The sequence below is a fragment of the Parasteatoda tepidariorum genome, chromosome 9 (assembly GCF_982258835.1).
Source record: "Parasteatoda tepidariorum strain Cologne lab strain chromosome 9, Ptep-v5.0, whole genome shotgun sequence".
Lineage (NCBI taxonomy): Eukaryota > Metazoa > Arthropoda > Arachnida > Araneae > Theridiidae > Parasteatoda > Parasteatoda tepidariorum.
Window position 1 is genome coordinate 83401655 of NC_141763.1, and position 15650 is coordinate 83417304.

General features: G+C 27.7%; 1 protein-coding gene across 1 annotated transcript; it reads left to right on the forward strand.

The window, feature by feature from the left end:
* The first annotated feature begins 1057 nt into the window (after positions 1 to 1057).
* On the forward strand, positions 1058 to 4742 carry LOC107448970 (transcription factor Jun). Its single transcript, XM_016064351.5, has one exon. It carries the CDS (start codon positions 1295 to 1297, stop codon positions 2249 to 2251), a length of 957 nt encoding a protein of 318 aa, XP_015919837.2. The 5' UTR covers positions 1058 to 1294; the 3' UTR covers positions 2252 to 4742.
* Positions 4743 to 15650: the final 10908 nt, after the last annotated feature.

Here is a 15650-nt window from a genome sequence, read left to right on the forward strand (position 1 = left end):
AAATTTTTTTAAAATTATTTTTAACTATCCGAATATCCGTTCTTCGTAACTGATGAATAGTAAAGGAAACTGATCAATAAATCAGTACTGTACAACATGCGAAATCGTGTACAAATCTGAAAGGCATATACCGACACTATTAAATAAAGCTAAAATAATTCTAATAATTTAATTAATTCCTAATTTATTATTTTATTGTTATTTGTCGCCCTTCCCATTGATTTGACGTAATTAAATTAAGCAAAATATGTTTCGATGATGTGACATGTTTTTGTTGCTGAACCTATCAAAATAAAGATTAACTATGTTCAGTATCACAAATCTATTTACTTTTTTTTAAATGTTGCAATTTTTAAAAATATAACTAGAATCTTACGTGGAAAAATATGAAACGTTAACCTTAACTTCATAAACATCATTATTACCTTAAAATTATATTAAAAATTATTGAAGGATGATTTCTAAAATTTTTATCTATTAAGTAATTGATAAATAAGAATTTATATTGTTTAATTAGATCATAAATTTTATTGTTTTGTATGTAAAATAATAAAAGTTAACTTCGTAGTTTAGTTTTAAATTTTGATTTGCCAAAGGAATGTCACTTTTATTTCAGATAAATTAAAAAATAAAAAGGAAAGAGAAATTTATTCCTATTTAATATTTATTATGAGTGTTTAATATTCAGCATCAATTTGTCAAATCAGTCAGGCACTACGAGCAGCACTGTGATTATTAAGCAATTTAGTCAATTCATCACATAAAGTTCCCTTCTACCCCTTTGGAATGCATACAAATTTGTGTTTTTCATTCTACGAAACACCTCTTCCACGTTTCTTGATTTGAGTCACTAGATTTCTAAGAATTTGAAAAGAGCTCTGAATTAGAAAAGGGGGGGGAAGTTAAGTACGTAAATCCATAACATGATAGACGGCAGCGACGTCACTCTGACGCTTTCTACACAGCCTATTACTGATTGGTTGAGACTTATTTCAGTGATGTCATTACCAACCAATGAAATTACTCACACATGATGTCACTATCGTCTCATTTTGGGTGAGTCAGCGTTATAAGCTCATATGATACAAATTTTGATGACTCATTTCACTACACGTTGTCCAGCCAAGAAAGCGTGTGTTTTCTTGCATCCAAACATCAAAACATTTGACCTAGTGTTACTACAATCTGAAACTGAACCCAGAACAGCAACAGTGAGTGTTTACGATTAGTTTTGCAGCTTTTAAAATCTTATTCTTTTTCAATGTGCGAAGTTGTGTTTATGTTTACTTGAGTTATGGAAACAACATTTTACGACGATTCAATGTCTCGACTTGGAAAAAATGATAATCAGGCTCTTAAGCGTCCCGTAACACTGAACCTGGAATCTCCGGGCAGTGCAGCGAAAAGGACTCGATTCGATCCTATATTGACGTCCCCTGATCTTAAGATGCTGCAACTTGCCTCTCCTGAACTGGAGCGATTGATAATCAGCAACTCCAACTTCTCTGCCTCTACACCAACTCCAACTTCATTCTTTTTCCCCAAGAATGTGACTGAGGAACAAGAACAGTATGCCAGAGGATTTATTGATGCGTTGAATCAGCTGCGTCAGCCTTCTTTAGAAATAAACAATAACTTTCTTCATAATTTTAGAACAGGTCTGACACCAGTTTCCTCTAATGCCCCTGATATTGTTATAACATCTACTACTGCACCAGTTTCCACTAGTGCAGGCAAACTGTACAACAGTGTACTGCCTTTCACTATCCAATCTGCGCCAATATCATCACCAACAAGTGTTATCAAATCTTTAGGAAATGCCAAAAGTATAGTAAATGCAGTGCGACCACCCTCTGTTGATAATTTTAGTAGCAACAGTTGCAGTAGCAGCAGTATGCCTGTGCCATTAGAAATAAACATCAAGGAAGAGTTACAAACTGTACCGAGTGACTATTCGAGCCCTCCTATGTCACCTCTATACAAAGCTCCCATAGACATGGAGGATCAGGAGCGCATCAAATTAGAGCGGAAACGCCAGCGAAACCGAGTAGCTGCCAGCAAATGCCGTAAGCGCAAGTTGGAGAGAATTTCGCAACTCGAACTAAAAGTTAAAGAGTTGAAAGGCGAGAACTCCAAGTTGGAAATGGTTGCGAAAAAATTACGAGGAGAAGTGTGTAATGTAAAGCAAATCATGATGGAACATGTTACGCATGGCTGCAGCATACAAGTTCCAAAATCTTATTTAAGTTAATTGCAGTGCCTTTCATCATTTTTCTTATTCAGTGCATTCGATAAATCAGTGACAATTAATGCTTCATTTCACGTTTTCGGACAATCAATATTTTGTCAACAATCATTCTGTAAGCGGCTCTGAATATCACTGCATTGTGTGCTCTATGGCAGCCTTTACCATCACATTGCATGCTTTGTGAAATTCAATGACTAGAAATTTTATTGTACTGTGTCTCCTGTTAAATTCAGTGACGCCAATTATCGTGGCATTCGTTGGCAATAAACTTCATTACATGTGGCGTTAAAGCACTGTAGACAATATAAACTGTTTCGTTTCTCACCATTTGCTTACATCTCTTTTTCTATCAAAAGTTGATCGTATCAATTCCATGTTTTTAGAACTTCTTTGTAAATAATGTGTTACTTATATAATATTAATAAGTTCTACATTATCTTATAAAAGAATAGTTAAAGCATCAATTATTAATGTTAAAGATTTACTAAATTTTTCATAGACAATATTTATTATCGTAATAATTTAAAATTAAAACGAGAAATTGTGTAAAAGCTGTTTAAAATTAAATGCTTTCACTAACTATTTATTACAAAGAGGAAAGTGTAATAAATAAAAAGTTTAAATTTATAGCTCTTAAAATCATGCATTAATGAAGGAACTTTTTAATATGATCAAGTAAAATAATGAAAAGTGATTTATTGAATTCATTATTTCATAAATTTTTATTTTATTATTTGTTACTAGATTCTGTTTGAAGTATGAATGAAAAAGTTACAGTAAACTTAAAACATTCAAATTTTTAATTGCCATTTTTTGCATTCTTGCTGGTTGAGAAATGTCCAAATTAAATTGTATATGTGGGCTATAAATTTATCGAAATGTTATGAAAAATATATGTGTTATTACATAATTGTTAAGTTTTTGCTCTAGGCAATCCAAACACAAAATTGTGCATAACGGAAACATGGCACGCTATTAAAACTTTGGTGTAACAAAAATTTATATCGCAATGTTAAAGAAAAGATACATAGATTTTGAGGTACTTATAGGTATTAGGAACTGTGTTTATGTTTGTAATTGCATTTTTAAGTTTTGGCCAACATAGGCATTGCTATGTATGTACAAACATTATATATATGTATGGTATATATATATACATACACACTGTATATATACACAATATGTATGTATATATATATATCTATATCTATATATATATATATATATATATATATATATATATATATATATATATATATGACTGCATAAGAAACTTTCCGTCATGGTTCCTATAACCTGTAATCACCAATTTAAATTTACCAGGTCAATTGTGTTACGTTAGTTGTCATTTTATAAAAGCCCTGAAGTTTCGGTATTTTAATATTATTTTGAAGGTCGTAAAAATTTTTTTGTTGTAAATAGTGAAAATTTTAGTTTATTGATATTTTAATTCATATTTTTAATAATATTTTTTGTTTAATTTTTCAATTTTATATCAATGTGACGAGATTTAATAAGTTATATGTTGTTACTATAGCGAAGTATTTAATTTTTCAAAAGTTAACTAGATATTAACTGTGATTCCTGAATTAAATAATTAATAAATTAAAGCTACAATGTTGAATTTGAGATATAATAGTTGAAATAAAGTGATTCATTAAGTTATCAATATTTTAAGACGCTAAAATATAAAGCACTATTAACATTAGTTTTATTCTACCTGAATGTACTTTCCGCTTAAGAGAAACATTTCTGTATCTGTTTGAACATTTTTATTTGCTTGAATACTTTTAACACTTACACTTAAATTTTATTAACAATTACACACTTATCATTCTATTAACGTTTTTAAAAATTTAGGCCACGTCTTTGAGCAGTGTTAAAAATAAACGAATATTGACAGTTATATTGAAATTTACAAATTTTTTGTTAGTGGCATCCTTTCTGCAACTATCTTCATTATTATTTTACTGCCATAATTTCATCATATTATTTTAAAGAATTTTTTTTTTTTGAAAAGTGATTAAAATTTCTGTAACAAGATATCTGTAATTTATTATTAACTTTTGTGTTAATTATATTTGATAATCAAATTTGAACATTTTTTTTTTAACAGTTCCATAAGCCTTAATAATCTTGAATAATCTTTTCAAATTTTACACATTTTATCATATTTCCTTTCAATGTAATTTATTGTTGTCTCATGATGGTAATAAAACGAAAGGAAGAAAAAGTATTTTTCTATAATTAATCTGTAATATTGAGTCTATAAATGGAGGATTTTGTATAAATTTGTAGAAGCTGTGATAATGCATTTGTTTTTATTAAAGGTAATTTTTCTAAGTTACCTTGCTAATCTTCTTTTACTGCTCAAATTTTTATAGATTATGTCATTTGTATTTACTTTTGTAAGCAGTGAGAAGTTAATGTATTATATTTTGTACAGTCTTAGATGCATCTTGTATATAATAAATGAAATTCTTTTAAGTACAAATTCCTTTTGTATTCTTTAATGGTTGGGTAATTACAAGTTAATAGTTACAATATAAAGCAGAGTGAGCAAGAGGATCATTATAGATTTTATAGAACTAAAAACAGTCACGTGGCAAGTCAACAAAAAGATGTGGCGACTTCAATTAAATAAACCAGCGGTTACTTTTTCCTGTTTTTTTTTTGTTAAAAATTGTTTAATAATAAAAGTATATCAATGTAGAAAGAGACTAAAAAGAAAAACAGTTTTCTCTAAAATGTCTAATGTTACCATTCAATATTTTGATTCTTCAAAATCCATTAATTTATGTTAGAAAGATTAATGTGAAAGTAAATTTCTTTAACAAGATGCATAGTGTTTTTAAAAAGTGCTTATTTTTGATTCACATTTTTTAAAAGCCCTTAAAAGTGCTTTTTTTCTTTGGGGTTTGTAAAAAGTGCTTAATTTTCTCTTTTCAAAAGTGATGTTTTCTTTGTCGAGTCGACAAAAAAGGCATTATTTTCATACTTTTCTCTGCAATATTCATCAGACACTAGTTATTTTATCATGATTATTTAAAGTTTTTAAAAATAATTTTGCCATTTTTTAATTTTATGTTTATGAATTAAGAACTTTAAACGATGGAAAAAAATAATTTTTATTCTTGCACAGATCCTAATTACGACTTCTCTTTTTGGAAAGTGAATAAAAATATTTTTTGAGTGCTTAAAAAGTACTTAAAAGGTGCTTATTTTTTGTTCAAAAATCTGGCTACACACTCTGTTTAACAATTCATTGCATATTGTAACATATACATTAAATGTATTTTACCTTCAAATATATTTATATGGGTCATTCTCACTGAAAGGTTTTATTATTAAAAATTTTAAAAACTACATAAATGCCTTTATTTATTTTTGCTATATGTCCTTATAATAAGTCAAGTTTTCTATTTTATTTTTTACAAGATTAAAAATATTTTAAATTCTGCCTTGTCCACGGAGGATATGTAATAGTCAACGGAGGAGACATTTTATGTTATAAAATATGAAATGTCAATGAAGACTAATTCATTAATTATTTATTGGGTACAACTGATATCAGTTTAACATTAATAAGTAAATAATAAAATATTTCATTATTAGAGATAGAGCTACATCCGATTAATCATGCTGCTATGAAAGGAAACATCCATTTTTAACCTAGGTGTACAATTTTTTAAGTAACTCTTACTGAATGTTAATAAATTTAAATATAAAGACTATTGAAATAAAAATTCAGACACCACATAAGAGTTGAGGGTATTCTTTTATGAACATTTTACGCAAGTTAAACATACTATCATCCAAATAACGTTTTTGTTTTTTCTCTTTTCTTCTTGTTATTGTTTCTTTTTTCCCTGGGCCCAAACGGCTTGCTCTATCAATTTCTAGAAATTTAAGTACATTTAATCACGATTTTTCTGTTAAATCTTTTTCTGATACAGATTTTAAAGTTTCTTGCTCTTTTTTTTTTTTTTTTTTTTTTTTTTTTTTTTTTTTTGCTTTCTTCAAACAATATAGGGTTTTCTTTTAATTTCTCTCTAGCTTGTCTCATACTAAGTTTTTTCTTGTTCCCTTCTCTTTTGCATTTGAATGCTTTCTTTTTTTACATTTTGGTTTTGCCATTTCTTTCTTAAAATTTGATTAAATATGATTTGATTAACTGGGAATGATTTGATTAACTGGGAATTAAAAAATATTAAGAAATCTGCTGTATTTCCTAATATTTATTACTAAGGGACTTAAAAAATCACCTTTTTGTGAGAATGACCCATATAAAGTTCTTTAAAGTCAACATATTTAACTAAATTTTGTTACATGTTTATGTTATTTTCATTGCTAAATTAACTTTTTGTTTCTAATATAATTTTTTTGAAAAAAATATATATATTTTAATCAAAGTAAATAAATAAAAAGTTTGCCAAAAGTGGCTATTAAATAAAAAAGGACATATCTATATCAATCACAGACTTATTAGGTTTTAGGCAAAAGTAGCTACTAAGATGACGATGGCTAACTGAAAATTTAAATTTTCAGGTCTGATAGATAATATTTTATTTAATTTTTTTTAACTATGATAAAATTGATAGTTTTATTTTTTATGTGTTTTAATTTGCAGCACTGTGATATATTTGCAGTATAGCCTCTTTTTATGTTTGAGGGACTTATAATCTTTTAGGAGTTACTCTGTTTTAATTTTCTAAATAGATGTAGCAATTTTAATCTATCCATAAGCAAAACTTATTTTTTTCTGTATATATGGATTACTACATTTTAAATATTATTTATTTTTCCTTTTTTATTTATTTTTCCATTTTTTTGTTTCTTTTACTGATAATTTAGTTTTGCTTTGCACAAATTTTTTGCTTGTCTTATCGATTTTTTTAAAATATACTTTAACTTTTTATATGTGAATAGGTTTTAGCATCAAATAACGACGTATGACACATTTGACTCTGCGCTTTACGAAAATTGTTATGAAACATCAAGTGAATCCTTTCTACATAGACTTTTACAAAGTTGATATCAAAGTTTACATCTCTTGGAGAGGAAAAAAATTTCGGTTAATTTTTCGCCATTTGTTAGCTAAAAATATTTTAAACACCTTATTTTGCAGTTCTTGTCAATTTGCATTTTATCTATTGTGGTTCAAAATTTTTTTACACATACTCCTCTATTTAAATTTTAATTAAAACTAATTTAATTAAAGTTTATTATTAAACACTGTCTGCATGACAAAATTTTGTCGTTTCTCAGTCAATCATCAGTATTGTCACCAGTACAGATGAAAAGAATTGTCATTCATATGTTGCAGTAAATGATTGTTTATAAAAAATCTTTCGGTCAATGATGGTAGTGATAATTTGGGACGATAAATTTTTTTAATTTTATGGACGAAAAATTGAAAATTTCTATAATTGAAAATTTTTGTTAAATGATGAAATAATCACATTAAAATTAGATGCTGCTAAAGAAAAATAAATAAGTCATAAAGTTATTTATAATTTTGACAACAAATATACATTAGAGTAAAATGGATGAAACTTCTATGCAGTGTTAAAACTCTACACAAAATTAATGAGAATGGCGAGTTACAGCTTGAAAATACATTAAAACATAACTTGCTTAAATGTACTCATAAAATTTATAATAAATACAAAATAAAATTCTAATACAAGATCTAATATAAATGTTCTAACTATTGAGTTTCAAAATGTAAGAAATTTTGCTTATCTCAAAACTAATGACTTTTAAAAATTCATAATTTGTTCATTATTTCGCGTTTTCTTTATGCATTTTAGATTAGATATAATAGATAAATGTATGGAATTTAAGAGTCCCGCAGTGGACTGATCATTAAGACACGGTTTCCAGCATATCACCGAAGTCAAGCATCACTGGCTGCGGTCAGTGTGCGGGTGGGTGACCACTTGGATCAGTCTGCGTAGGGACCGAGGGTGTTCGGTATTGGTTCTCGATAAACTGTGCTACCATAAAGTGCTCGACTTCGCGCGCAGGTCGTCGTGCTACCGAAGCGGGGGTGCCATCCCCTCCGCAGAGGATCAAAATTGTGATGGCATGTCTTCGGATCATCCTCCGGGATGTTTCCCAGACCGTCGCCAATAGCCCATTGTGCAGCTCTAGTGCGACGTAAATTAACAACAACAACAATGGAATTTAAGAGGCGATTTTATATTTTTGTAATTTTAAGTAAGTCAAAACTAAAAAAATTTTATATTTTAAAACTAATACAAAAATGTACATAATTCTTATATATTTATCTGAATTTTGTAAAAATAAGACAATGTTTCAAGATTATGGAAACTATATTTGTAAAGCTTAATTTGTAGGAGACTAAATATTGCAATAATTAAACTAATATAAAATTTATATGAGACTAATATAAAATTCCCAAATTTTGAAGTATGTTGGAAGACAGGCGCTATAATTATTCTAGCAATCAAGCTAAAAGATGCTCATGGTCCTGTATTAGGATAAATATAAAAATGCCAACTATAGGAACTGTCTGAATATCACTACCGATTAGACAGAGGTCCAATTTTCGAGGGGAACGAAATTAAAATACACAGTGACAGTAGCTCTTTAAGTTTCAAACCTGAAAACAAATTCTTATGTCTGCTAAATATTCGAAAAAATATCGATTATTTTTATCTCTTTCTTGTTTTTTACTTTGAGGAATTTAAATCAATGTGGATTCATAAATATTTTATTATTGCTCGGAAATAATGAGGTGGGTTTTTAGAGATTTCTAATTATTGATGGGGACTTATGTCCTATTTCATCCAACGACGCCCATGATGAATGGAAAAAAACATTTTCTGACTTGCATCATTTGTTCGATTGAATTTCAAATTTTGTAGTTTTAAGTAATTTTCAAAGTTCAAGTTTTAAAAACGTTTATTGCAACGTGAAATTTGGTAATTAAGTTTAATCGAAAACAAAAACAATTCTAAGATATTAATTAGTTACTTATAATAATTGTGTTAATGCAGTTCTTCTTAGAAATTGAGAATTGTAAATTCAGTACAATTTTTACTTTCTCTTTGCTATTGAGTATTGTAAATTTTATAGCCTTTATTTAATATTACATTTCAAGACATTCTGGTGACATTTCAAGAGTGTTCAAAAATTGCAAACTATTTTGGAGCTTTAGAAAATTTTAATTTGTAAGTCCCTTCAAATTTTATCTTTTAATTATTTATTACCTTACTAATAATTTTCTATTTATTTTCTAATTTTGCAAAAACTTTTAACTTAGTAACTTCAAACAAAATAACATCTTTTTTTATTTTTTATATTAAGAAATAGTTCTATATTTAATCTATGAATTTTAATCCATTGCTAAACATGTCCAAATCTTGTTTTCTTTTGATTTTAAAAAAATTTACTAGATGAATTTGTGTCGCTATCTGGCGGCGGTTTTTTAAAGTAAACTTTATTATATCATATTTAAAATAATTCATGTTAAGTAACTTAAAAGACGCTAACATAATTTATGACAATTAATTATGAGAAAACTCAGTTATTTTAGAAGATTAATTCGAATAATAAGTATATTTTCTTATTCAAAGGAAAAAACATTGAATTTAACTAATCCCGGTTCAATATATTTAAATTCTGCTTCATAAATTTGTATTTCCTGGATAAATTGAATTTTTAACTGAATATAAATGTGAAGATAATAATATATGAGGAAAAAACGAAAAGTACACGAAGATTTTTTCTCCAGATATTTTATTTTATTTAAATATTTCAATAATAAAAAATACGCACACTTATACAGTATTTAAATAATATTTTTTTACAATGCATATGACATTCTAACTAACAAAATACTGAAAAAAAGCAAATTTAGTGAAATATAAAAAAATTAGAATCGGGGGTTTAAAAATTTAATTTTGGAGAGTGTAAATATACAAAATAATACAAAACAAAACATAATACAAAATATTACTTTCGTATTAAATATGTGGTGGCGACATCTACAAGTGATCAAATGAACAAAAAGATTATGGAGATCAGATCAAATGGCTGACTTCGAAAACATTTGAGAAACATGACTGATATCGTAGTCTATCTTTCATTTAATTGGTATTATATAAATTACACGATATTTATTTGTACTTGAATATTAATCAATATTGAAACATTTTTTAATTTTATTTATTTTATTACTTTTTTAATGATATTGAGTACTTCAATATTTCATGATTTTTTTTTAATTTTAAATTCATTAAAAATGACATAAATTTAAGCTATTTATAATAGAGAAGGTTTCGAGTTTCATAGAAAGTTCTTTAGTTTATTCTATAGCACCATATTTATAGATTTTTAACGAAAAAAATTTCATTAGAAAGAAAACGTTTGACCTTAAAGGTTGCAAATGGTGCATGTATAGAAATCAGCTTTTGTTTTAGGACAACCGTAAAACGAAACTATTATATCAATGAAAAATAGCCTTTGAATTTTAAAGAAGCGCCGTTATTCAAGAGTGCCCACAGAATTTTTTTCAGAATGGTGCAATCAATAGAAATTTTTACTAAAATATTACAAATCATGCATGATTACTTTTTTTTATTTCTTAAAAATATTTTAACAAGAGGACAGTATAAGTTTTCTCAAGTAATTTCAATATTTTAAGTAAAGCAACTAAATTGACAATTTTTGACTAAACATTATTATTTTTTACTTTGAAATTTAAAAGTAAAGAATAGTTTGAAATTTTTTCAGAATAATGCAACGAAGAAAATTTTTTATTAAAATATTTCAAAAATCATGTGTGAATACTTGTTAAATTGGAGGACCAGTAAGTCGTTTCTAAGCATTTCAATGTTCGTTTGTCCCTTATAACCTCATCGGGTTCTCAAAGTAGTGTCAAAGACATTATTATTTTGAAGTGAAACCTTTACTCATAAATAAATTTATTTTTTTCAATTTTTGAGAAACCGGTAAAAAGGTCAGAAATAAAGTGCGAAAAATAACTGACCACCTTGTATAACTTTTAATCCTCTAATAATCGGATTTTCACGGTCTAGGACTCAATCTTAGTGGCTCTAGGGGGTGACCTCAAATATGCTAATTAATAAGTGCAGACGATATTTTAAATTACAAGATCAAACACAAAACGTACTTTCTCTAATTAAACAAACCTTATTTTCGACGAATTTAGATTTCTGAGCCCCAGATTATAGGGGGTAGCGGCAATCTAGGAAATATGGTCCCTATAGTTCGGTCTGAAGAGCTGACCCCTTAATGTTATCTTTACTTTCTGCGTATTTTGCTATATATCGAAAACTTTTAATGCAAATTGAAAAGTTTTTACACTCAATTATGAAATTTGATTACCCGAAGATAATTGCTTACAAAAAATAACTTTCAATAAATATTTATTATTTTATATTATTTTATTTAAGAATGGTCGAAAAAAATTTCAATTACATGCAAGTTTTTCAAAAAATTGTATGCAATCATTTTAAAGAATGTAATTTTATGTGGCAAAATAAAAAATCTGAGCAAAATCTGTTGAATAGATTCTGAGAAATCGAATTTCATAAAAGTCAGATAGTTAAAATGTAAACTTTTTATGTTATATTGATTATATATATATATATATATAGTGAGTAAATTACATATTTAAGTGGTAAATATATAAAAATTGACAATTAATGTTTTACATTAATTGTCAATTCATATCAATTTCCACTAATCGTCAGATAAATTCAATGTCACATCCATACATCCTTCAGATTTCTCATTATCTTTAATTTTTAATCCAAGCAGATTTATTTCTCTGACAAATTGACTTTCAACTCTTTCGGCCACACCGGGAAGTTCCGCAGTCCAAAACACCACTCTGACAGACACCCTTGTGCAAATTAATTGAAACAAACTTTTTTTTTCGTGTTTTTTAAAGAAGATGTTTTGGGGTTGTTTCGGTTACAATGGGGTTGGACCTTTGCAGCCTATTGACGGTATGATGCGTTCTGAGCAGTACATTACTATTCTGGGTAAAAAAGTTGTTCCAGAGTTGAAGAAACGATACCCTGATGGAACAGGGATTTTTCAACAGGATTTAGCTCCTTGCCATACGTCCAAAATTGTCAAGAAATTCATGTCTGAGAATCAAATTGAGACATTGGAATGGCCAGGGAACTCTCCGGATATCAACCCAATTGAGAATCTCTGGGCCATATGCAAGAATCGCCTATTAAATATGGACTGCACAACTATGGAGAAGCTAATCACGGCGTTAATTCATGTGTGGTACAAGGACACATATATTATATATGACTGTAAAAAATGAGTGGAATCCATGCCGAATCGTGTCCAAATGTTAATAAAGTGTCGCGGAGATCATATTATGTACTAAACATTTTTGAGTTTGTATAAATTTAAATAAAATAGCATTTTCTCTTAGTTTTCTGAATTTATTGAGTTTGTTTCAATTAATTTGCACAAGGGTGTATGTGTCCCGTCTAAAAAACCAGACAAAGAAACATATGTCCCAGCCCCTCAAGTGCCCAAATAGTTAAAAATATTTATTTTATTTTGGTAAAATATCGTTATTTTTACCTTATTTGATCTATTAAAATCATAATTTGTATTTTTATTGGAAAAGAATAAAACTTCTCTTGAAAGGGTTTTAATGCATTTAAATTGTCCCTTTGTGGTGAACCAACCATACATTTTTTAGCTCCCCGGTCTTAATAGTAAAAGTTTTTATAGTCTATGATTGAAATTTTCTTGGAGAATTTTTTTCTATAAAGTTTTCTAGATTACCTAGTACTTCATCTTGACTTCCTAACACGCAATTTCTCATCCACCTCTTGAGCTCAAATGCTTAATTTTTACAACGGTACAAAGTTTTATTTTATATAAATAGAATGACCAATTCTTATCAAAAGATAACATGTGCAAGCGTATCTGTAACGTATCATTTACCTATTCTATACAGATACAATCTTCTTATCTTTCTTGAATTTCATACAGTAGTTGATTTGAATCAACCTTATAAGTTAATCATTTATCTCTTACCTTATAACTCTTCATTAAAAATAATTTCTAATCGTGCAAACAACTTAAGGAAAAATTTTTTTTTAATAACTTGACAGAGTAGAATCGACTAATTCGTCATTAAAATTATTTTTCGCATAGTTCAAACAGCTTTAGTTGGAAAAAGTTTTTTCAAATAACTTGACCAATTCTTATTCACTGATAATGTGTGTAAGCATGTCTGTTAATAACATTTACATATTGTATACAGAGACATACTCCTTATCTTTCCAGGATTTCATATAATAGTAATTTGTATCAATCTTAGAAATTCATCATTTATCATACAACTCATCATTAAAAATATTTTCCAATAGTGAAAACAGCTTTAAATAATTTTTTTTTAATAACTTGACCGACTCTTATCGATAAATTCGTCATTAAAATTATTTTTCGAATAGTTCAAACAGCTTTAATTGGAAAAAGTTTTTTCAAATAACTTGACCAATTCTTATTCACTGATAATGTGTGTAAGCATATCTGTTACATAACATTTACATATTGTATACAGAGACAATCTTCTTATCTTTCCTGAATTTCATACAGTAGTGGCTTGTATCAACCTTTTAAGTTCATCATTTATCATACAACTCATCATTAAAAATATTTTCCAATAGTGAAAACAGCTTTAAATAAATTTTTTTAAAAATAACTTGACCGACTCTTATCGATAAATTCGTCATTAAAATTATTTTTCGAGTAGTTCAAACAGCTTTAATTGGAAAAAGTTTTTTTAAAATAACCTGACCAATTCTAATCAAATGATAATGTGTGTAAGCGTACCTGTAATATATCATTTACCTATTGTATACGGATGTAATCTTCTTACCTTTCCTGAATTTCATACAGTTGTGATTTGTATCAATCTTAATCATTTATCATACAACTCTTCATTAAAAATATTTTCCAACAGTTTTAATGACAAAAAGTTTTTTATTTTTCACAAAGCACATCTAAAACCTCAGGCTATAGTCCAACACAAGATTTTAAACATTTCGCTGAAATTGTCAAGATATATGAACAATACTCAAATTAGATGTAATCTGACATTTCAGAATAGTTTTTAAAATATTAAAAAAGCACAACGCAGCATTTTAGAAACGATTATTTAAAAACCATCACAATTTCCGAACCAAATAAAATAAATCAAACTAAACTGCCATAATGAATGTTTTTGTAAAGAAATAATTCTTCCTGAGAAAATAATCCCCAAACACCTAAGAAAATAGGGTCGTCTCCTAAGTTCTTGTACTTCAGTTGCCACAATAGCCTTTAAAAATAAGACAGAAATAGGGGAACAAACAAAGAGGTTGTTAGTAGCATTCACGAGAAACAACAAAAGCAAGAAATGGTGTTAGAATATCTCTTCTTGTTAGGGATTGCATTGTGAAACTTTTACATAATAATGATGTGCTGTTACCATGGTTTCGTATGACGAAAATTTTTACGACCCCTTTGCAATACAGGTGCAATGATCTTTCTTTTTTAAGATTATGAATGTAATTTTCTATTTGTCGTAGAAGCTTTCAATTCAAGTACACCCACGACGAGATATAAGAGGGGAAAATTTCGAAGGGTAAACTTTTGGATTTATGAAAATAAATAAAAAAAATTACTTTTTATAAATATAGAAGTTTAATATGAGTTAAACGAAAATTTGCTCGACTGAAAGAGCTGTAAAATCTAAAAGATTAAAGTTTGGGCAGTCAAAAAAGTAGTACATATGCGTGGTACTTCAAAAAGTGTCAATTTTAACGCAAATTGAATAGAAATTGGTAAAATTAAAAAAAGCTGTAAAAACAAAATTATAAAAGACTAGGTGGTTAAAAACAAATGTATGGTTGGCTCTCCAAAAAGTATCACTTTTAACAAAGTTGATCGGAAACTGGTGAAATTAAAAAATCTGTAAAATCGAAATGATGAAAGATTGGGTAATCAAAAAAAAAAAAAAAAAAAAAAAATTATGGATGGTTCCCCGAGAAGTGCTAATTTATGTGCAATTTCAGATGAAAAATATTCTTGATTTAAACAAAAAGTAGTATCTAAAAGTTGCGGTAGGTAAAAAAGTAGAACTAAGTGGTTCTCCAAAAATTGACAATTTTAACGAATTCAAAAAAAAATTGTTGACGTTGAAAAATCCAAAGGATTGAAAAAGTGCGAATTTTAACAATTAAAGCATCGATTTAAAAAAACATTATCCAAATGACTTGAAATTTGATAAGTTCACTACAAAGAGAATCCAATAATAAAAAAATAAAATAAAAAGAGTGAAAACAATTTTAAAGTGCATTTTTAACGTCGTTTAGCAGGAGCTTTT